General features: G+C 41.5%; 1 protein-coding gene across 1 annotated transcript in view; it reads right to left on the bottom strand.

Annotated features, from left to right (window-relative positions):
* The window catches only part of LOC133568280 (ephrin type-B receptor 1-B), a 576,210-nt gene that overhangs the window by 175,234 nt on the left and 378,221 nt on the right, over positions 1–22,755 (bottom strand). The window contains 1 exon segment of the mRNA XM_061920097.1: positions 407–531. Coding sequence (XP_061776081.1) covers positions 407–531 — 125 coding nt within the window.

Here is a 22,755-nt window from a genome sequence, read left to right as displayed (position 1 = left end):
ATCAAAAAAAAGCACTTTATATGTAGAAAGGTTTTGTTAAGAAACCATTCTGAGCCTTATCTTATTTAGTTTGTATTTTATATATGTTGACCACATAAACCCTGGCAATGGACCCTGTGTGTATATGTATGTTATGCCATTGTTTACAAATTTGGTAAATAAATAACCAAAACATTTATATTTTGTTGTTTTCTTACTGTACCGAAAATTAACCGAACCGTGACCTCTAAACCGAGGTACGTACCGAACCAAAATTTTTGTGTACTGTTACACTCCTAGTAGTATATTATTAAAATTATCCACGTTCAGGGGACTAGTTGAATCAAGAGCGATGTAATGCAGTACTCGTCAACTAAAAGGCTGTGACACATCACACATCCCAGTCAAATTTGATGAAGTATCTTACCTTCTCGTAGTAACGAAGCTCATAGTCCAGTATTATACCATTGGGCTGCTCTGGTTGCGGCCATGATAGTGTGAAACTACTCATGGTGGAGCTGATCTGGTGCAGGATGGGAACAATGGAAGGAGCTGTAAGGGGAAAAAAAAAAAAAAGATCAAACCACCTTTTAGAGGATTTTCTGGTAACAGGAAGTACTATAGCTTTTACAAACACTGTCTGATACAATCAGTCTGTTTTAAATGGCTGGTAATCACACAGCCACCATGCAGGAGCTTGGATTACACGTGCAAGGCAGCACGCCAGACAATTCATTGGAGCCACGAGAGTAAGTTAGAAGTGGAAGTGAATGTATGATGTTATCACAAAATTAACATACCACTGCAGGGTAGATAATAACGTGATGACATTTCTGTCGCTCGTACCATAAATCATTTGATTTATAATAAATGAATTTCTATGCTAAACATCAATCATAGGATTAATTTGACAAGTAAAACAACGGTTAAAATGGTTTCCTTAAAGTAAGCTTTTTTTTCTTTTCTAATTTCTCTTCTCAGGAATGGTAATAAAAAAAGTAAAAATTGAGTTGAAAAATGTATAATTTGCCAAGAGGCAAAGTGTACATTCAAGAAGATTTTCTGCATCACATGTTTTGCTACAATTTAATGTGAACAACATGCAGACTGTTGATTAACCCCACTAGTCTACAATTTCCTGTTCATTCCAAAATGTCCATTAGTCTGTCAACTCTCTATCATCCCTGGATTCTTTAGGGGCTGCTTTATTGGATAGAGGGAAGCAGTCAGCCATACTGTGTGTGCGTGTTGTCATGGTGGTGGCAAATATAATATCCATGTCTGACTTGTACTCTAGGAACTAAGTTGTATAGTTCTAACAAGAAGTACTTCAAATTGTTTTTTTTTCACACATTTTGATTTACGGACTCATTTTCTTCCTTTTCCCCTGAAAAACACGGTGTCATATTGGACGGCAGAATGAATTACCCCATCTTTATCTCTTGGCAGACATTCACACTTGTGACATTTACGGATCCAGTGCCTGCCTTGTCACGGCTGACAGAAGCATCAAGGCAGTTGAATAACATAGACCCTCTGCGTGTGAATCGAAAAAAAATACATTTTCTAATCTATTTGTTGTGAAATCTAGGCAGGTTGTCAGGTTCCTAAATGTCACAGACTCACCATAGATGTCATGAACATAGCAGGCAATATTGGTCTGATGAGCGAGCAAGCAGACTGTGCCATTTGTTTACAACTGAATGGAAATGTAACGTGGGGATTCCCACTATTTTGGACTGCTAGTAGTCGATCCACAGCGATCGTACTGCAACACAATACCATCATTGCTAACGAGGGGAAATTAGACTTCGACTGTCATTGGCTTTGACAATAGGATTGCTCGTTTGCGTCAAAACAGTTGTTTTTCTCACGACAATAGGGCAAAACTTTCCTTGCCCAGACACACCCTCCTGGTTTTGGAGTATGAATACAGTTGTGATCAAAATTATTCAACCCCCACACAATTTTGGTGTTTTAACAAGTTGGACATTTATTCTGTATTTTGTTTATAGTCATATCAAATAAAGATGCGTCAAATAAACAAATGCAACTTGAATTACAACATTATATTTTGTAACATACCAAACAGTGTCATTTCTCTTAATATCTCATTGACAAAATTATTCAACCCCTTGAAGATCATAACTCTTAAGAACAGAATTTGAATAAGGTCGTTTCAATCATGTATTGAAAACACCTGTAGATGTGATTAGAAACCATAACGAGCAACAATTAAACTGATTGAAAAAGACTGTGACGCTCAGCTTCTTGTAGATGGTCAATAGTGTATTTGCAACATGGTGAAGTCCAGGGAGTTGTCAAAGAAGTCAAGAGAGGAAGTAATTTCTCTTCATAAGAAAGGATATGAATATAAGAAAATAGCAAAGACATTACACATTCCAAGAGACACAGTTGGGAGCATAATTCGCAAGTTTAAAGCCAAAGGCACAGTGGAAACACTACCTGGGTGTGGTAGAAAGAGGATGCTGTGTGCAACTGCTGTGCGGTATTTGAAGTGTAGAGTGGTGGAAAAACCCCCGGGTAACAGCTGAGGAACTACAACAGGACATTGCAGAGGGGGGAACGCAGGTTTCGTCCCAGACAATAAGGCTACGAGATGAAGGCCTCCATGCCAGAACTCCCAGGCGCGCCCAACTTCTGACTACCAGGCACAAGACAAATAGACTCCAGTATGCCAAAAATCATCTGGACAAACCCCAAAGGTTTTGGGAAACTGTTCTAGGGAGTGATGAGACAAAACTGGAACTCTTTGGGCCAGCTTGTAATCTGCAGTACATGATCTCCTTTTCAGTGCCACTTTTGTTCAGCCCTTCTCAGTTTTTATAAGTTCCCGCCAACAAAGAAATGATCCATTTTAATGGCTACGGCAGTAGCATATAGTAGTTAACATTCCATGACCCACAATGCACTTCTACCATGACCCGCCCCTGCCGAATTCTTATTGGTTGACGTGTGTGTGACAATTGCTGACATTTTCTTCGTCTCTTCCGCGAATGAGATAAATAATATTATTTGATATTGTGTAATCTGCAGTACATGATTTCCTTTTCGGTGCCATTTTTGTTCAGCCCTTCTCAGATTTTATAAGTTACCGCCAACGATGAAATGATCCATTTTAATAGCTACAGCAGTACACATAGCAGTTAACATTCCAGGACCCACAATGCACTACTGCCATTACCCTCCCCCACCGAATTCTTATTGGTTGACATGCATGTGGCGATTGCTGACGTGTGTGTGACGATTGCTGACATTTTCTTCGTCTCTTCCGCGAATGAGATAAATAATATTATTTGATATTTTACAGTAATGTGTTAATAATTTCACATATAAGTCGCTCAGGAGTATATGTCGCACCCCCGGCCAAACTATGAAAAAAAACTGATACTTATAGTCCGAAAAATACGGTACTTTATTATAGTTTTACACTTGTCCCACTGGATGTTTACATTGTCACTTTAAAGATACTCAGCTGGAAGTTGTTTTTTTGTATTTGCTTGAGACCGTGGATGTTTACGCACAATTCTTTGCACTTAAGAATACATGTTTGGAGTGATAAAAAAAGACTTACATTTGAGTCTTATGTTTTTGTTCAATTACAGTAATTGTGTTTATCCATAACACCCTATGGCATTTTTACCAGATCTTTCTTTTTGAACAATTACACAATAAAATTGTATTGCGACATAATCATACTGTAAGATTTTGATTGTGTTACATCCCTAATCAGTAGTATCAACATTTGGATCGATTGAAACTATAGCGGTTAACTTCTTGTGTGGTCCTGCCCAGTGTGAGTGTGTGACATGTTTAACCATTCATTATCCCCTGGTCCTCCAGTGATAATGACACTTGAAAGAAACTCGGTTAATTTTCTGCTACGGTGATGAGGTTTAGTATCTTAGAAGTGGCTTCACACTGATGATAGACAAGGCGTTCGTGGCACCCGACTCTCGAATTTGATCCGGTGTTTTGCCAAGACTAGGAATCGGTAAATGTAATGGTGTCTCCCTAAGCGTGCATCCCTTGTGAAGGAATCTGTCACGTGAGTAGACTTTTTAGACATGCAAACACTGGGAGACAGCTGTTGTAAACATCGGCTGGGCTCGGCGGCTCGTCCAGCGATCAGTTAAGAAAAGCAAATATCTGCCTTCATCCCTGACATCCCTACTAAATACGACAAATGAGTATGCCTTAATACACCAATCTGAAAAGGGTAATTCAAAGATAAGTCCAATCAAACCTACTCGTCGTCAAACAACTTGTGATCACACAAGTCGGTTTGATTAAAAAAAGTCAGAAGTGTTTCGTACTGAATGGCATGTGTCGGTGTTTGTATAAGAGATTGGAAAATCTCCAATCCGCCGTCTGCAGCCAAAAAAGTCCAAGCTCTACATTTTGCAGCTATCAGCCACTTGGCTGTCTGCCTTTCTACTTGCTTGCGACTTAAAGGCCTACTGAAATGAGATTTTCTTATTCAAACGGGGATAGTAGGTCCATTCTATGTGTCATACTTGATCATTTCGCGATATTGCCATATTTTTGCTGAAAGGATTTAGTAGAGAACATCCACGATAAAGTTCGCTACTGGACAAAAGCCCTGCCTCTACCGGAAGTCGCAGAGGATGACGTCACATGTTGATGGCTCCTCATATATTCACATTGTTTTTAAAGGGAGTCTCCTGCAAAAACAGCTATTCAGACCGAGAAAACGACAATTTCCCCATTAATTTTAGCAAGGATGAAAGATTTGTTTTTGAGGATATTGATAGCAAACCGATCCAGTGAGAGCTAAAGATCCCGGTCAGATGAAGCCATCAGGACCACATCATCTGCAAAAAGCAGAGACCTAATCCTGCGGTCACCAAACCGGAACCCCTCAACGCCTTGACTGCGCCTAGAAATTCTGTCCATAAAAGTTATGAACAGAATCGGTGAAAAGGACAGCTTTGGCGGAGTCCAACCCTCACTGGAAATGTGTTCGACTTACTGCCGGCAATGCGGACCAAGCTCTGGCACTGATCGTACAGGGAACGGACCGCCACAATAAGACAGTCCGATACCCCATACTCTCTGAGCACTCCCCACAGGACTTCCCGAGGGACACGGTCGAATGCCTTCTCCAAGTCCACAAAGCACATGTAGACTGGTTGGGCAAACTCCCATGCACCCCCAAGAACCCTGCCGAGAGTATAGAGCTGGTCCACAGTTCCAGGACCAGGACGAAAACCACACTGTTCCTCCTGAATCCGAGGTTCGACTATCCGGCGTAGCCTTCTCTCTAGTACACCTGAATAAACCTTACCGGGAAGGCTGAGGAGTGTGATCCCACGATAGTTGGAACACACCCTCCGGTCCCCCTTCTTAAAGAGAGGAACCACCACCCCGGTCTGCCAATCCAGAGGTACCGCCCCCGATGTCCACGCGATGCTGCAGAGTCTTGTCAACCAAGACAGCCACACAGCATCCAGAGCCTTAAGGAACTCCGGGCGGATCTCATCCACCGAGGAGCTTTTTAACTACCTCAGCGACCTCAGCCCCAGAAATAGGAGAGTCCACCACAGATTCCCCAGGCACTGCTTCCTCATAGGAAGATATGTTGATGGGATTGAGGAGGTCTTGGAAGTATTCCTTCCACCTATCCACAACATCCGCAGTTGAGGTCAGCAGAACATCATCCGCACCATACACGGTGTTGATAGTGCACTGCTTCCCCTTCCTGAGGCGGCGGACGGTGGTCCAGAGTCGCTTCGAAGCCGTCCGGAAGTCGTTTTCCATGGCTTCCCCGAACTCCTCCCATGTCCGAGTTTTTGCCTCAGCGACCGCTTAAGCCGCACACCGCTTGGCCTGTCGGTACCTGTCCACTGCCTCCGGAGTCCTATGAGCCAAAAGGACCCGATAGGACTCCTTCTTCAGCTTGACGGCATCCCTCACCGTTGTGTCCACCAAGGGGTTTTAGGATTGCCGCCCCGACAGGCACCAACTACCTTGCGGCCACAGCTCCAATCAGCCGCCTCGGCAATAGAGGTTTGCAGCCGAGTGTGAAGCGACCGGAATGAAAATCAGCACCTCCAAGTCCGAGTCCATGGTTCTCGCCCGGAAAACGGTGGAGTGCCATCTCCGGGTTGGGGAGGAGACCCTGCCCCAAGTGGAGGAGTTCAAGTACCTAGGAGTCTTGTTCACGAGTGAGGGAAGAGTGGATCGTGAGATCGACAGGCGGATCGGTGCGGCTTCTTCAGTAATGCGGACGTTGTACCGATCCGTTGTGGTGAAGAAGGAGCTGAGCCGGAAGGTAAAGCTCTCAATTTACCGGTCGATCTACGTTCCCATCCTCACCTATGGTCATGAGCTTTGGGTCATGACCGAAAGGATAAGATCACGGGTACAAGCGGCCGAAATGAGTCCCCTGCGCCGTGTGGCGGGGCTCTCCCTTAGAGATAGGGTGAGAAGCTCTGCCATCCAGGAGGAGCTCAAAGTAAAGCCGCTGCTCCTCCACATCGAGAGGAGCCAGATGAAGTGGTTCGGGCATCTAGTCCGGATGCCACCCGAACGCCTCCCTAGGGAGGTGTTTAGGGCACGTCCAACCGGTAGGAGGCCACGGGGAAGACCCAGGACACGTTGGGAAGACTATGTCTCCCGGCTGGCCTGGGAACGCCTCGGGATCCCCCGGGAAGAGCTAGACGAAGTGACTGGGGAAAGGGAAGTCTGGGTTTCTCTGCTTAGGCTGTTGCCCCCGCGACCCGACCTCGGATAAGTGGAGGAAGATGGATGGATATTGATAGCGACGGACTAGAAAAAAACAAAAAAAAACAAGTTAAAAAAAAAAAAGCGCGATTGCATTGAGACGGATTCATATGTTTTTAGAGACATTTACGAGGATAATTCTGGTAAATCCCTTATCTTTCTATTGTGTTGCTAGTGTTTTAGTGAGTTTAACAGTACCTGATAGTCGGAGGTGTACGTGCACGGCCGGGTGTTGACGCGCGGTGTCTCGGGGAAGTCGACGGCAGCTGTATGGACGCCGCAAGCTCAGCTGATATCCACTAAGTGGCGACTTTTTATCACAATTTTCTCACCGAAACCTGCTTGTTGACATGTAGTCGAGATCCATGTTCGCTGTGATCAATACTAAAGTTTCACCTCCGTGAATTTTAAACAAGGAATCACCGTGTGTTTGTGTGGCTAAAGGCTAAAGCTCCGTCTTTCTACTTTGACTTCTCCAATATTAATTGAACAGATTGCAAAAGATTCAGCAAAACAGATCTCCAAAAATACTGCGTAATTATGCCGTTAAAGCAGACGACTTTTAGCTGTGTGTGTGTGCAGCGCTCATATTCATAACAGCCTGTGACGTCAAACGTACACGTCATCATCACGCGACGTTTTCAAGAAAAAACTCCAGGGAAATTTAAAATTGCAATTCAGTAAACTAAAAAGGCCGTAATGGCATGTGTTGCAATGTTATTATTTCATCATTGATGTATAAACTATCAGACTGTGTGGTGGGTAGTAGTGGGTTTCAGTAGGCCTTTGAGCCTCGTGACCGCTCCACCTGGCCTCTACTTGATATCTTTCCCGATAAGTCTTCTCTTACTCAAAAGACTGTAAATGGCATCCTTTCTCAAATTAATGTCCCTTTTTATCGAGCTCCTAAATAACTACTCCATTTCTTTTCCGTCTCTTCGCCCTCATAGAGCCGTACTACAACCGTAGTAGTTCTGTCAAAAGAAAATAACTACAGATTCTTCGCTTCCAATCATTAGAACTAGATGAGCTATTTCACAGCTTTAATTGGTGTAAATATTTTGTGACTGGAGGGCTTGATGACTAAGCTAAGATGCAAATGGAAACAAATATTTGGGTTCCGTGTATCTTGTCAGCGTGGAGGGATTCTGTGGCATCTGTCTCCCTTGGCTCTTGTCGCCCTCCGCCCCTCGCCAGAGAGTGTGAGAGCTGAGCGTCACCTTGCTGCACTTCAGCTTCTGAGGCTGGTTCACGCTCCAGTAAACAGGGTTAGGTCAGGCTGCCTGGGCCGCATTATCAATTACCGACCAGAGGCACAGCCTGTTCCTGACAGACCCCAAGGGAGGTGCATTCCGTGTCGAAATACCTGCAGCGGAAAAGGTTTTGGGAATGCATTTGTGCCCTTCCATTTTTGCCAGATCACCACAAAACAACAGAAGGCTACAAGCTACTGTATTTTCAGCACCAATATGGGTGCAATACGGGTCCATTTCTGTAGATTCTACAATATTTTACCCTATTGGTGAGCACAAAAAGCCTATTTGACGCAAATACAGAGGGGCTAAAAAGTATTTAGTCAGCTACCGATTGTGCAAGTTCTCCCACTTAAAATGATGACAGAGGTCTGTAATTTTCATCATAGGTACACTTCAACTGTGAGAGACAGAATGTGAAAAAAAAAATCCAGGAATTCACATTGTAGGAATTTTAAAGAATGTATTTGTAAATTATGGTGGAAGATAAGTATGTGGTCAACCATTCAAAGCTCTCACTGATGGAAGGAGGTTTTGGCTCAAAATCTCACGATACATGGCCCCATTCATTCTTTCTTTAACACGGATCAATCGTCCTGTCCCCTTAGCAGAAAAACAGCCCCAAAGCATGATGTTTCCACCCCCATGCTTCACAGTAGGTCTGGTGTTCTTGGGATGCAACTCAGTATTCTTCTTCCTCCAAACACGACGAGTTTAGTTTATACCAAAAAGTTCTATTTTGGTTTCATCTGACCACATGACATTCTCCCAATCCTCTGCTGTATCATCCATGTGCTCTCTGGCAAACTTCAGATGGGCCTGGACATGCACTGGCTTAAGCAGGCGGACAGGTCTGGCACTGCAGGATTTGAAAGTCATAGTCATCATTGTCACCGACGTCCCACTGGGTGTGAGTTTTCCTTGCCCTTATGTGGGCTCTACCGAGGTTGTGTCTTGGTTTGTGTTGTGGTTTGTGCAGCCCTTTGAGACACTAGTGATTTAGGGCCATATAAATAATCATTGATTGATTGATTGATACACCTGTATGTGTCTTATTTGATCGAGTGTGCTGTGGATTTTTAATCCTTGCATTATTTTGTCTTTATATTGATTTATTTGATAAAAGGTGACATTAAAAGGTTCTCACCACAATGACTAAGGAATGCATAGTCCTTTCAGAAAGTAAGATACTCACTTACACAGCACAGAGGTTCATTTAAAGCAACATCCTGCTGACATTTCAGGTTGCTGCCATCGTGTTGCATTTGTGGCCTGCGGTTTGTAACTCCGGCACATCCCTGAGCCAAGCGGTGTCCTAATAGGCGCTCAGTGTGTCAGGAAGCCAGTGCCGTGTAGACACGTGCCGGCATTTGTTATGTCACGCACTGGTTAAACAACCAGTCTACCCATTAGTGGGGGCTCAGAGGATCAGACTCAGCATAACTAGGAAGACCCACACATTCTTAAATGCAGTACCATACACACACGATAAAACTAGCATAACTGTTTATTGTCGGCCATAACCACAGCAAAAATATTAGTAAAAAAACGTAATATCTAGAAAAACTGGTCATTGTCTGCCATATAAACCAGGCCAAAACCAACTTTTGACATTCGTCATATCAGTGCCAACACACGCACTCATGGCACTTAGGCAGTGATGTGTTTGTGGCCATGGAGCGAATCGGACAACTCCAACACCAAACATAAAGTGTAAATTCCAGGTCTTTACACTATGAGTCTAAAACCAGATGTGTGCTTGTTTTATTGTTATTCATTAAGAATGTTCATTCATTATTGTGTGTATACACCTATATATACATATATATACATATATATATACATATATATATTGGGAGGTCGAGTCCACGGTCACAACCTATTGTGATCGAGGGAGTTGAGGTACAGACCGTGGACTCATTCAAGTACCTCGGGGTTTGGGTGGACAATAAGCTGGACTGGACTGTTAACACGGACCACCAGTACAAGAAAGGACAGAGCAGGCTGTACTTCCTCAGGAGACTGCACTCCTTCAACATTTGTAAAAAACTCCTGTGTATGTACTACCAGTCTGTGGTTGCCAGTGTTCTGTTCTACATGGTAGTGTGCAGGGGGGGCAGTACATCTAAGAAGGACAGCTCCAGACTAGAGAAACTGATCAGGCGGTTCTACAATCGGAATGAAACTGGACTCACTGGTGACAGTGGCAGAGAAGAGGACTGTTGACAAACTAGTGAGCATCCTGGATGATGCCAGTCACCCTCTGCATAGCGTTATCAGTAGCCAGAGGAGCCTGTTCAGTGCTAGACTGCTTCATCCCAAGTGCAGGACTAATAGACTCAAAAAGTCCTTTGTCCCACACGCCATTAGACAGTACAACTTCTCTCTGGGGCGGGGGGTACTAGGATGACAGGGGATGCAAAACAATAACAGTGCAATACGTTTTCATAACATGGTCACTACTGCCAATTTATTCTTGTTATATTCTTATTTTACTGTTATATTTGTATTCCCATTGTTGCTTTTTATTTTTTATTCTTATTGAAATATTTCTCTATTTTGTTTCCATTTAAACCCCATTATTTACTTTTTACTTTGATTTAAATTGATCTCAACTCTGTACACTGCTGTTGGAATTTTAATTTTCCTGAAGGAATCAATAAAGTACTATCCATCTATCTATCTATCCATCCATCTATCTATCTATCTATCTATCTATCTATCTATCTATCTATCTATCTATCTATCTATCTATCTATCTATCTATCTATCTATCTATCTATCTATCTATCTATCTATCTATCTATCTATCTATCTATCTATCTATCTATCTATCTATCTATCTATCTATCTATCCATCTATCCATCCATCCATCCATCCATCCATCTATCTATCTATCTATCTATCTATCTATCTATCTATCTATCTATCTATCTATCTATCTATCTATCTATCTATCTATCTATCTATCCATCTATCTATCTATCTATCTATCTATCTATCTATATCCAGCAGCCCCCGCGACCCCAAAAGGGACATACACATTCATTAAACACACACATATATACATATATTTACATACATACATACATACATAAATACATTTATATACTGTGGTGTCTCACAGATAAGCTGAGTCTGATCTTCTGAGCCCCCACTAATGGGTAGGCTGGTTGTTCAACCAGTGCGTGACATAACAAATAAGTCGCTCCGGAGTATATGTCGCAACCCCGGCCAAACTATGAAAAAAACTGCCACTTATATTCCGAAAAATACGTAAACCAAAAAGGGGAAGTCTATTTTGTGTTTTATTAAGAACCATTGGAGCAATCTGGCCGTTAAAGTTAAGGAGTTTTGTGATTTCAAAGTGTGAGTGCACCACTAGTGACTATGTAGGTGCATGTTGGCAGGACCGCTGCATACAGAAGAACAGTTCAGCTTAATGTTGTTTTGACTTTGTTATTAAATAAAAAGTTGATCCTCCATTATATTAATTTGAGATACGGGACTGTATGGCGCTTTATATTGTTTTTATAGTGTCCCAACTATGACTAAAATGTGGACTTTTGATGAGGTTGGAACCCATTATTGATGTTTACATTGTTTCTTAAGAAATAATTTGTTTGGATTAACAAACTTTTCTATTTACAAACCCTGTTGATTAATCAACAGTGTGAATTTGAATGTCATTACACAGAGAGCATTGGTTGGTTGCAAATAGCAAAAGCACTGTTAATTTAGTGTCATATGAGTTGGGAAATTGTGTTAGATGTAAATATAAACGGAATACAATGATTTGCAAATCATTTTCAACCCAAAATTCAGTTGAATGTGCTACAAAGACAACATATTTGATGTTCAAACTGATAAACATGTTTAGTTTTTTTGCAAGTAATCATTAACTTTAGAATTTGATGCCAGCAACACGTGACAAAGAAGTTGGGAAAGGTGGCAATAAATACTGATAAAGTTGAGGAATGCTCATCAAACACTTATATGGAACATCCGAGAGGTGTGCAGGCTAATTGGGAACAGGTGGGTGCCATGATTGGGTATAAAAGCAGCTTACATGCAATGCTAAGTAATTCACAAACAAGGATGGGGTGAGGGTCACCACTTTGTAAGCAAATTCTCAAATAGTTTTAGAACAACATTTCTCAACGAGCTATTGCAAGGAATTTAGGGATTTTACCATCTATGGTCCGTAAAATCATCAAAAAGTTCAGAGAATCTGGAGAAATCACTGCACGTAAGCGATGATATTACGGAATTTTGATCCCTCAGGCGGTACTGTATCAAAAACCGACATCAGTGTGTAAATGATATCACCACATTGGCTCACAAAACCACTGTCAGTAACTACAGTCGGTCGCAACATCTGTGAGTGCAAGTTGAAACTGCTATGCAAAGCCAAACCCATTTATCAACAATATCCTGAAACGCCGCCGGCTTGGCTGGGCCCGAGCTCACCTAAGATGGAATGGTGCAAAGCGGAAAAGTGTTCTGTGGTCTGACGAGTCCACATTTCAAATTATATTTGGAAACAGAGGACACGGTATACTCCAGAGCAAAGAGGAAAATAACCATTCGGATTGTTTTAGGCGCAAAGTTCAAAAGCCAGCATGTGTGACGGTATGGGGGTGTATTTGTGCCCAAGGCATGGGTAACTTACACATCTGTGAAGGCACCATTAATGCTGAAAGTTCCATACAGGTTTTAGACCAATATACTCTATGTTGTCATCCAAGCAACGTTATCATGGACGCCCCTGCTTATTTCAGCAAGACAAGTGTTACAACAACGTCGCTTCGTAAAGAAAGGGTGCGGGTACTTTCCTGGCCCACCTGCAGTCCAGACCTGTCTCCCATCGAAAATGTGTGGCGCATTATGAAGCGTGAAATACAACAGCGGAGACCCCGGGCTGATGAACGACTGAAGCTCTACATAAAACAAGAATGGGAGAGAATTCCACTTTCAAAGCTTCAACAATTAGTTTCCTCAGTTCCCAAACGTTTATTGAGTGTTGTTAAAAGAAAAGGTAATGTAACACAGTGGTGAACATGCCCTTTCCCAACTACTTTGGCACGTGTTGCAGCCATGAAATTCTAAGTTAATTATTATTTGTAAAAAAAAATAAAGTTTATGAGTTTGAACATCAAATATCTTGTCTTTGTAGTGAATTCAATTGAATGTGGGTGGAAAAAGATTTGCAAATCATTGTATTCCGTTTATATTTACATCTAATACAATTTCCCAACTCATATGGAAACGGGATTTGTAGTTTGCTGTCGAAAGAAGACAACATCAATATCTATGTCAAGTTTAGCGACATTCCTGCCATGAGCAGCATAATTTAGCTCGCATTGAAGCAGAAGTCATAGAACATTCAGACATAGATTGTCCCATACCTTTTAACATGGTGACAAAATAGCAATGAATCAGCCGTCAATGTCTCCCTATTTTAATTCATGAAAAATATAATTACAGCAAATGCCAAATCCCTCGTGAATATTGTAGTTCAATCTTTGGCAGCGCTGCACGCCTACTTGCAAAAGTGATGGGCCCATAATAGGGGTGACAACGTTCGTCTGATCACCTTCCATCTTTTTTCTCCCATTTTAAAGTGTCTGGTTCATCTCCAGACTGATTTATAAAAAAGAAATTCATTTGTGAAACAAACCATCTGGCATGTCAGGTTCCAATTAAATGCCAAAGTTATTTCATTCCAATGACATATGTAATTGCAGGGAAAACTTTCAACGGACTAGCCAACGTTTTTTGTCAACATAAGCGGGAATAGATTTCGATATTTTTAACATTTTTTTTTTCCCAGAGAATTTTGCATCTTCAGTGTCCCCTTGTGTAACAGCAACAAGGCAATTACCTGGCAACAAAAGGCCACATAACGCAGGACACCGTCCTGGCAGATTAGACTTCATTACTGCTGCCGAGTGCAACAATAGACATTGGCATTTCTTGGTCTCCATCTATCTGTCAAGCGTGCTATTAGCCTGTCAAAGCACCATTAGGCCACCCTGGTAAAAAGACACGTTTTCTCTTCAAGTTCCTTTACTGTCATGGTTTCTGTTTGGTTGCCTTCCCTCTAACAAAGAGGTCACCAACGCAGTGCCCGCGGGCACCAGGTAGCCCGTCAGAACCAGATGAGTCGCCCACTGGCCTGTTCTAAAAATAGCTCAAATAGCAGCACTTACCAGTGAGCTGCCTCTATTTTTTTTTTTTTTTTTTATTTACTAGCAAGCTGGTCTCGCTTTGCTCGACATTTTTAATTCTAAGAGAGAAAAAACTCAAATAGAATTTGAAAATCCAAGAAAATATTTTAGAGACTTGGTCTTCACTTGTTTAAATAAATTCATAACTTTTTTTACCTTTGCTTCTTATAAGTTTCAGAAAGACAATTTTAGACAAAAAATATAACCTTAAAAATGATTTTAGGATTTTTAAACACATATACCTTGTTACCTTTTAAATTCCTTCCTCTTCTTTTCTGACAATTTATATCAATGTTCAAGTATATATTTTTTTTTTATTGTAATGAATAATAAATATTTTTTAATTGAATTCGTCATTTTAGCTTCTGTTTTTTCAAGGGAGAATATTTGTGAAATATTTCTTCAAACTTATTATGATTAAAATTTAAAAAAAATATTCTGGCGAATCCGGAAAATCTGTAGAATCAAATTTAAATCTTATTTCGAAGTCTTTTGAATTTATTTTAAAAATGTTTGTTCTGTAAAATCTAGAAGAAATAATGATTTGGCTTTGTTAGAAATATAGCTTGATCCAATTTGTTATATATTCTAACAAAGTGCAGATTGGATTTTAACCTATTTAAAACATGTTATCAAAAATATATATTTATTGTGAGAAATCCTTAAGATGATCAGTGTATCCACAAAGATAAATATCATGAATTATCAATAATAACATAGAGTTAAAGGTAAATTAAGCAAATTGGCTATTTCTGTCAACTTATTTAGGTGTGTATCAAACTGGTAGCCCTTCGCATTAATCAGTACCCAAGAAGTAGCTCTTGGTTTCAAAAAGGTTGGTGACCCCTGCTCTAACTCATTCTTCATTTCAATTGATCATCAAATGTGTCCTGGTCTGCTCAATTAACTTATTCAGAACTGGAATTAGAATGAGAACCAGTGTTTTTGGCTAAGTATGTTGAACACACAAGGAATTTGACTTGGTGCTGTAGTTGTTCAATGCAAACACTAAATATTAACAATTAACTCTAAAAAAGTACTTCAATACTGTAATATGTGCAAGACTAAACAATAGAAAGTGCAGTGGTGAATAGAGCAAAGCAAAAAGATGATGACATGAACATGAGTACACAGTGACCAAATAGTTATTTTATAGTGCTTATCAGATTAAAAGCTTGGGGGGAGAAACTGTTCTTATGACAGGTTGTTTTGGCGAACAGTGATTTGTAATGTCTGCCGGAGGGGAGGAGTTAACAGTTTGTGACCAGGGTGTGAGAGGTCTGCAGTGATGATACCTGCCTGTTTCCTGACTGAACCTGTACAAGTCCTGGGTGGGGGGAAAGTCAACACCAATGATATGTCCTGAGTGTTCGTTGTGTGTCCATTAGATATGCGCGGTTTGCGGTCTCATCCGCGGAGTCCGGGCGGTTGACATGACGAAAAAATTAATTTTAATTAGATTCGGGCGGGTGGCGGTTGAACCATCCGGAGATATTTGATATACATGGTTCTGGGATCGGTATCCTTTGCCATTCAAATAGCCATTTAAGAACCGTGTCATAAAGCGAAGAAGTCCATAGGAGACGCTATTATTCTCTTGAATGGCTGCCGGCAGTCACCCAGATAATAAGTATTAGTGCGTGCTATGAAGCCATTGGCTTTGTCGCCTTCTACAACATGTACGATCTGCTTGTCAGTCCAGCAACATGTTGTGTGTGGCTTCCACGGCAACACGCACACGACTGCAAGGCATACTGGGTGACACAGAGTACACTAACGGTTGTGATATAAACAATTTTAACACTCTTAGTAATATGCACCACGCTTTGAAGCCACACCAATTAAGAACGACAAACACATTTCGGGAGAACATCCTCACAGTAACACAACATAAACGCAACACAATCCCCATAATCCTTTGTATTCATGACACTTCCTGATTATTTTATACACCCCAAACCCCAACCCCCACCCGTGCGTCGGTAAGGTGGGCGGGGTTGTGGGCGCAGGGGTATAAAATATATTCAGGATGTGTCATAAATACAAACGATTATGGGTATTAGTTGTGTTGCGTTTATGTTGTGTTACTGTGAGGATGTTCTCCCAAAATGTGTTTGTCAATCTTGTATTGTGTGGCTTCACAGCGTGGTGCATATTAGTAAGTGTTAAAGTTGTTTATATCCCTACCATCAGTGTACTCTGTATCACTCAGTATGCCTTTCAATCTCATACGTGTGATTGCGGAAGCTGCACACAACATGTTGCTGGACCAACAATCGGTTCGTACATGTTGTTGAAGGTGTCAAAGTCAATGGTTTCACAACACGCCCATATTCTTGTCATCAGGATGAACGCTATTGAATAGTCGGGAGAACGTCAGCGGCTCCAACTGATTTCATTACTCTATGAAACAGGTTTAAATAGCTCTGTGAGTGGTGAAGGTGGCCAACCACTGATGTGATTCAGTGGGCGGTTGGCGGGCGGGTACGGTCCTAATAAAATGTTGGTTCGGGTGGACAGCGGGTGGATGACGAATTTGGTGATGCGGATGCGGATAATATAATTGCCTGTCCGCGCATCTCTAGTGTCCATCTTTGTTGCAGATACAGACAAGACTGAAACAGACTGAAATATGGAGGTATTAAAATGCACTTATGTTCCTGAGGCAGTGTAAACCTCCTCTGAGATGCAGTCACTGGTGTAGAGGAAGAAAAGCAGTAGGGAGAGAACATAGCCCTGAGGTTGCCAGTGCTGGATGGAATGCTCCCCAGCCTTACCTGCTGCGTTCTGTCAGTTTTGAAGTTAGTGATCAACTGACAGGTGGAAGCAAACACTGTGAGCTGGGTGAGGTTGTGGTGCAGGATGTAAGGAATGATGGTGTTAAATGGAGAGCTGTAGCCAACGGACAGGATCCTGGCGTAGCTCTTTGGGGAACGAAGGTGATGCAGGATGTGGTTAAGTCCCATTTTGCCTACAGTTTCCACGGACCTGTTTGCCCGATAGGCAAACTGCAAGGGGTTGAGCAAGGGGCCTGTGGTGTCTGTTCACTTTTGGCACCTCACAGCCGTAATAATGCCTCTGACCCCACCCCGAAGCTAGATGAGCCCACCACCTTAAGGATTTTAAAAGGGGCCCTATCATGCAAGATGAACTTTTCTTACCACCTGCTGTTGTGCTTTTGGGATCTGCATTGGTCCCGAAAGTTTGAAATCAAAGCGTGGAGGCATTGCAGAGATATTTATAGAACAATCTGGCCTTGCTTGCTGCTTCCTCCAAACGTTCCGTTTGTAATGTGCACAGTTGGTTATGTCACCAGTTAGAAATATCATCAGAGTATTATCCATACATGGCATAAATCTACCCAGACTCCCTTGCTTGCGTCTGCCATTGTTAGTTGATGCACGCGCATCAGTTATTTGGACGACAAAATGCTCAAGATGATTTAATGTGTATATTAATGATATGTTTAATACATCCAAAGTACCAACATTTATAGTATTTGCAGACAACACAAATATATTCTACAGTAATGATGACCACCGAATTTTTCGGACTATAAGTCGCAGTTTTTTTTCATAGACTTATACTCAGGAGCGACCTATGTATGAAATTATTAACACATTACCGTAAAATATCAAATAATATTATTTAGTTCATTCACGTGAGAGACTAGACGTATAAGATTTTATCGGATTTAGCAATTAGGAGTGACAGATTGTTTGGTAAACATATAGCACGTTCTATATGTTGTAGTTATTTGAATGAATCTTACCATAATATGTTACGTTAACATACCATAACGTACATTTATTCAGCCTGTTGTTCACTATGCTTTATTTATTTTAAATTGTCTTTCAAATGTCTATCCTTGGTGTTGGGTTTTATCAAATAAACTTCCCAAAAATGTGACTTGTAATCCAGTGCGATTGATGTATGTTTTTTTCCTTCTTTATTATGCATTTTCAGCAAGTGCGACTTATACTCCGGAGCGACTTATACTCCGAAAAATGCAGTATAATGAGCTCATAAATACAGTAAACACAGAAGTTAACATAGTGAAAAAATGGACGGACAAAAATAAATTATCCTTGAATATAAATAAAATTAAGATAGTGATGTTTGGAAATCGCAAATTAACGTCTGAATAGAAAATAAGAATTGATGGTATCCAAATTGAAATCAGAAATGAAGATACATTTTTGTGAGTAATATTTCATAGTAAATTATCATGGAAACCTCATTTCGGACACATTCAAACAAAAATCTCCAAAAGCCTCTCAATTATAAACAAAGCAAAACTACACCTTTTCTCTCCGGCACACATCGAGGGTGGACGCTCCCCTTTCCTCTCCCTCATCTCTCCTGCTTGCTTCTTTGTTTTGTCTTGTCTTAACTTTCTTGTTGCCTCTTTTTGCACTGCTCTCCAAATCTAAACATTGGAACTATTTAACTGGCCTCAACAAAATTGAAAGTGGGAGATGCAATATTTCTTTGTTGAGCACAGGGGCACCCCGACGTGTCTTATTCGCACAGAGAAAGTTGCGGTGGACAAAGGATACAATTTGAAACGTCATTATACAACTAGACATACTGAGGAGTATGCATAAAAAATAAATAAATAAGACAACTTTTCTTGCGGCCCAGCCTCACCCAGACTCTGCATTCAGTGGCCCCCAGGTAAATAGAGTTTGAGACCCCTGACGTACAGTGACCCCTTGGTTTGTACGTATCTCACTTTTTGTATTGTTTAATTTTAGACCAAAATGTTTGCTAAGATTTTAAGCTGTTTTTTATTCATCCATCCATCCATCCATTGTGTGCCGCTTATTCCCGTTGGAGTCGCGGGGGGCGTTGGTGCCTATCTCAGCTACAATCAGGCGGAAGGCGGAGTACACCCTGGACAAGTCGGCACCTCATCGCAGGGCCAACACGGATAGACAGACAACATTCACACTTACATTCACACACTAGGGCCAATTTAGTGTTGCCAATCAACCTATCCCCAGGTGCATGTCTTTGGAAGTGGGAGGAAGCCGGACTACCCAGAGGGAACCCACGCAGTCACAGAGAGGACATGCCAGCTCCACACAGAAAGATCCCGAGCCCGGGATTGAACCCAGGACTACTCAGGACCTTCGTATTATTAGGCGGACGCACTAACCCCTCTTCCATCCTGCTACCCGCTTGTTTCAATATACTATCTAAATTATAAACACAGTAAACTTTGTGGAATCGAGTTCTCCAAAAAAAATATCCAACATGTTTGTGACTCAGCCTCAAAATAAAATGTGTTTTTGTGTTAATATTTATTGAGTGTTTGGAATAACAGCATTAATGCCTACCTTCCCCCACACTGCAAAAAAGAAGACGAACCAACAAGGTAAAGCTGATTACATTTTTGTATTCCGAATCATTTTAGCGACCTGGATGTTAAAGGCCTACTGAAACCCACTACTACCCACCACGCAGTCTGATAGTTTATATATCAATGATGAAATATTAACATTGCAAAACATGCCAATACGGCCTTTTTAGTTTACTATATTACAATTTAAAATTTCCCGGGAGTTTCGTCTTCGAAACGTCGTGTAATGATGACGTGTACGCAAGACGTCACAGGTTTTTAGGAAGTATGAGCGCTGCGCACACACACAGCTAAATGTCGTCTGCTTTAACCGCATAATTATACAGTTTTTTGGACATCTGTGTTGCTGAATCTTTTGCAATTTGTTCAATTAATATTGGAGAAGTCACAGTAGAAAGATGGAGTTGGGAAGCTTTAGCCTTTAGCCACACAAACACATGTTGATTCCTTGTTTAAAATTCCTAAAGGTGAAACTTTACCATGGATCAGAGCACTGTCAAGCGAACATGGATCCCACCGAATGTCAAACAGCAGGTTTCGGTGAGAAAATTGTGGTTAAAAAAGTCGCTTCTTACCGGATATCAGCTGAGCTTGTGCCGTTCATAGCTCTCTCGTCCAAAGGCAAAACCTAGTAACTCACTTCTAGCTGATTTTGAGAAAACAAAGGAAAACCAATCTATCTTGATGCTGTTTTACAAAGATCTACAAAGTCATCAAACGTATAGATGTTTTCTTGAGCTTTCATTTCTTGCCGATTGAGCCATGGATTGAATCTGCTCTCATGATATTTTATCACAATCTCGGGTGGGCCCCATTCTGCGTTTGCACATTGGGCAAGAGCCGTGTACAGCGTCCAGTTTTTATTTTGACCTCCACAGTTATCTGCCCAAAAGAGTATGCAAGGGGAAGAATCAAGAACAATACATTTAATGAAGGTGCTTGCAATGTCCTGGGCCAATCTTCCAAATATCCCCTCGTGCCATAATATCACATAATCAGGTTGACTGTCGGCCCCCATTTGTGCAAATGTCTCATTAAAGACAATAAGGCGACTGACGAAGAAGCTCCGATTGGTCCCTTGAGATACTAGGTTTTTCTGTTGTGTCCACGCGGTTATGTGGTAGTTGCTAGGTTTCTGCCATGCACGTAACAGCTTACTTACGGAATTACAATATCGCATACACTAATGTAAAGCATATTACCTAGGAACTCCAAAATTATTATCAGCTCAGTTTTGACAAAAATTTAGTTACTGGGTTTTGCCTTTGGACGGGAGAGCTGCCGTCGACTCCCCTGCGCGTCAAGACACCCGTGGAGACACCTTTCCGACTATCAGGTAATATTAAACTCACTAAAACACTAGTAACACAATAGAAAGATAAGGGATTTCCCATAAATTAACCTAGTAAATGTCTCTAAAAACATCGGAATCCGTCCCAATGCAATCGCATTTTTTTTTTCTAGTCCGTGGCTATCAATATCCTCAAACACAAATCGTTCATCCTTGCTCAAATTAATGGGGAAATTGTCGTTTTCTCGGTCCAAATACCACTTTTTGTTGGAGGCTCCCATTAAAAACAATGTGAATATGTGAGGAGCCATCAAACATGTGACGTCATCATCTGCAACTTCCGGTAGAGGCAGGGCTTTTCTCTTAACACCGTGAGTTGCGAACTTTATCGTGGATGTTCTCTACTAAATAATTTCAGCAAAAATATGGCAATATCGCAAACTGATCAAGTATGACACATAGAATGGACCTGCTATCCCCGTTTAAATAAGAAAATCTCATTTCAGTAGGCCTTTAATTGCATTTAGGGTTTTGTACCATTTGGCATTCGTCCGACCATTTAGAACTGATTACTAACAAAAACCTAGAGACCACAAAAAAAAATACAAAAATAGTGGCCTCCACAGTATGGACCGAAAACCAGACAAAATGAGGCTGCTCAAAGGGTAAATTTGCAAGAAATGACCTCACCATTACCTCTCAACTACAGCACTTCTTACACCTCACTGCAACATCACTTTACCATGAAAACCATATAGATTACTCGCCCTTTTATTTTTGGTACTTCTTCCTGTGTGAGCACGACAATTGCTCCAAGAAAAGGCTGGTCAAAACAACATCCTCGTCAGACACAAAATGGCAGAAGTAATCGGATGAAGGTCAATTTTAATGGTCGGCTGGAGCTCCACCACGGGGAGAACGACACATGCACACACACACACCTGCAGGATACTGTAGTACAGAAGAGGAGTAGTCCGGGTATTTATCTTGAAGCCTCCTGCAGGCTTGCTGACATTAAAGTATTGCGAACCTTGCCAGCCATTAGACAACCATAAAGGTGAAGGCTGCCGTTCAACATGTCTGTTGACGTGGGAACCCGACTAAGAGTAACAGGTTAGAAAAATAACAGCTCTCAGGCTCTCATATAAGCACTCGATATAATTGAATACACATAAAGGCATCTCCACCTGCTTCGCCCCTTGCTTGTGTTAACTTAGAGATCAGGCCAGCGCGTCTCTGTAAAATCTGAAGATTTAGAGACAGGTTTTTAGCGGGGTGTATAGCCTTCTGTGACGACAGAAGTGGGGACTTGCTGTGCCACGTTGTGCTCCAAAATAAAATTCTAATTAAGCTGAGACCCAAGGAAAACAAGGAGACTTGTCAGCCTGCAAGCTGCAAAGATGGGAGCCTCAAACAGATATTAAAAATAAAATTATCTCACTGAGGATTTATAAACATCCAAATATAAGTAGAGGAGTAGTAGCCATTGTTAAAAAGCAAGAACTGCATAAAGCCTAAAATGTTAAGTTAAAGGCCTACTGAAACCCACTACTACCCACCACGCCATGGGTGTCAAACTCTGGCCCGCGGGCCAAATTTGGCCCGCTGTGTATTTTCATTTGGCCCTTGAGGCAATATCAAATTAACATTAGAGCTGGCCCGCGACACCGCCGCTGTAAGACCGCATTCACCGCTAATACTCATACTTGCTAACCCCCCCGATTTTCCAAGGAGACTCCCAAATTTCAGTGCCCCTCACGAAAATCACAGGGGGTAACCATTCTCCCAAATTTCTCCCGATTCCCACCTGGACAACAATATTGGGGGCGGGCCTTAAAGGCACTGCCTCAAGCGTCCTCTAAAACCTT

The sequence above is a fragment of the Nerophis ophidion genome, linkage group LG14 (genome assembly GCF_033978795.1).
Source record: "Nerophis ophidion isolate RoL-2023_Sa linkage group LG14, RoL_Noph_v1.0, whole genome shotgun sequence".
Classification (NCBI taxonomy): Eukaryota; Metazoa; Chordata; class Actinopteri; order Syngnathiformes; family Syngnathidae; genus Nerophis; species Nerophis ophidion.
The sequence above is the reverse complement of the archived record's forward strand: the minus strand, read 5'-3'. Positions and strand labels throughout refer to the sequence as shown.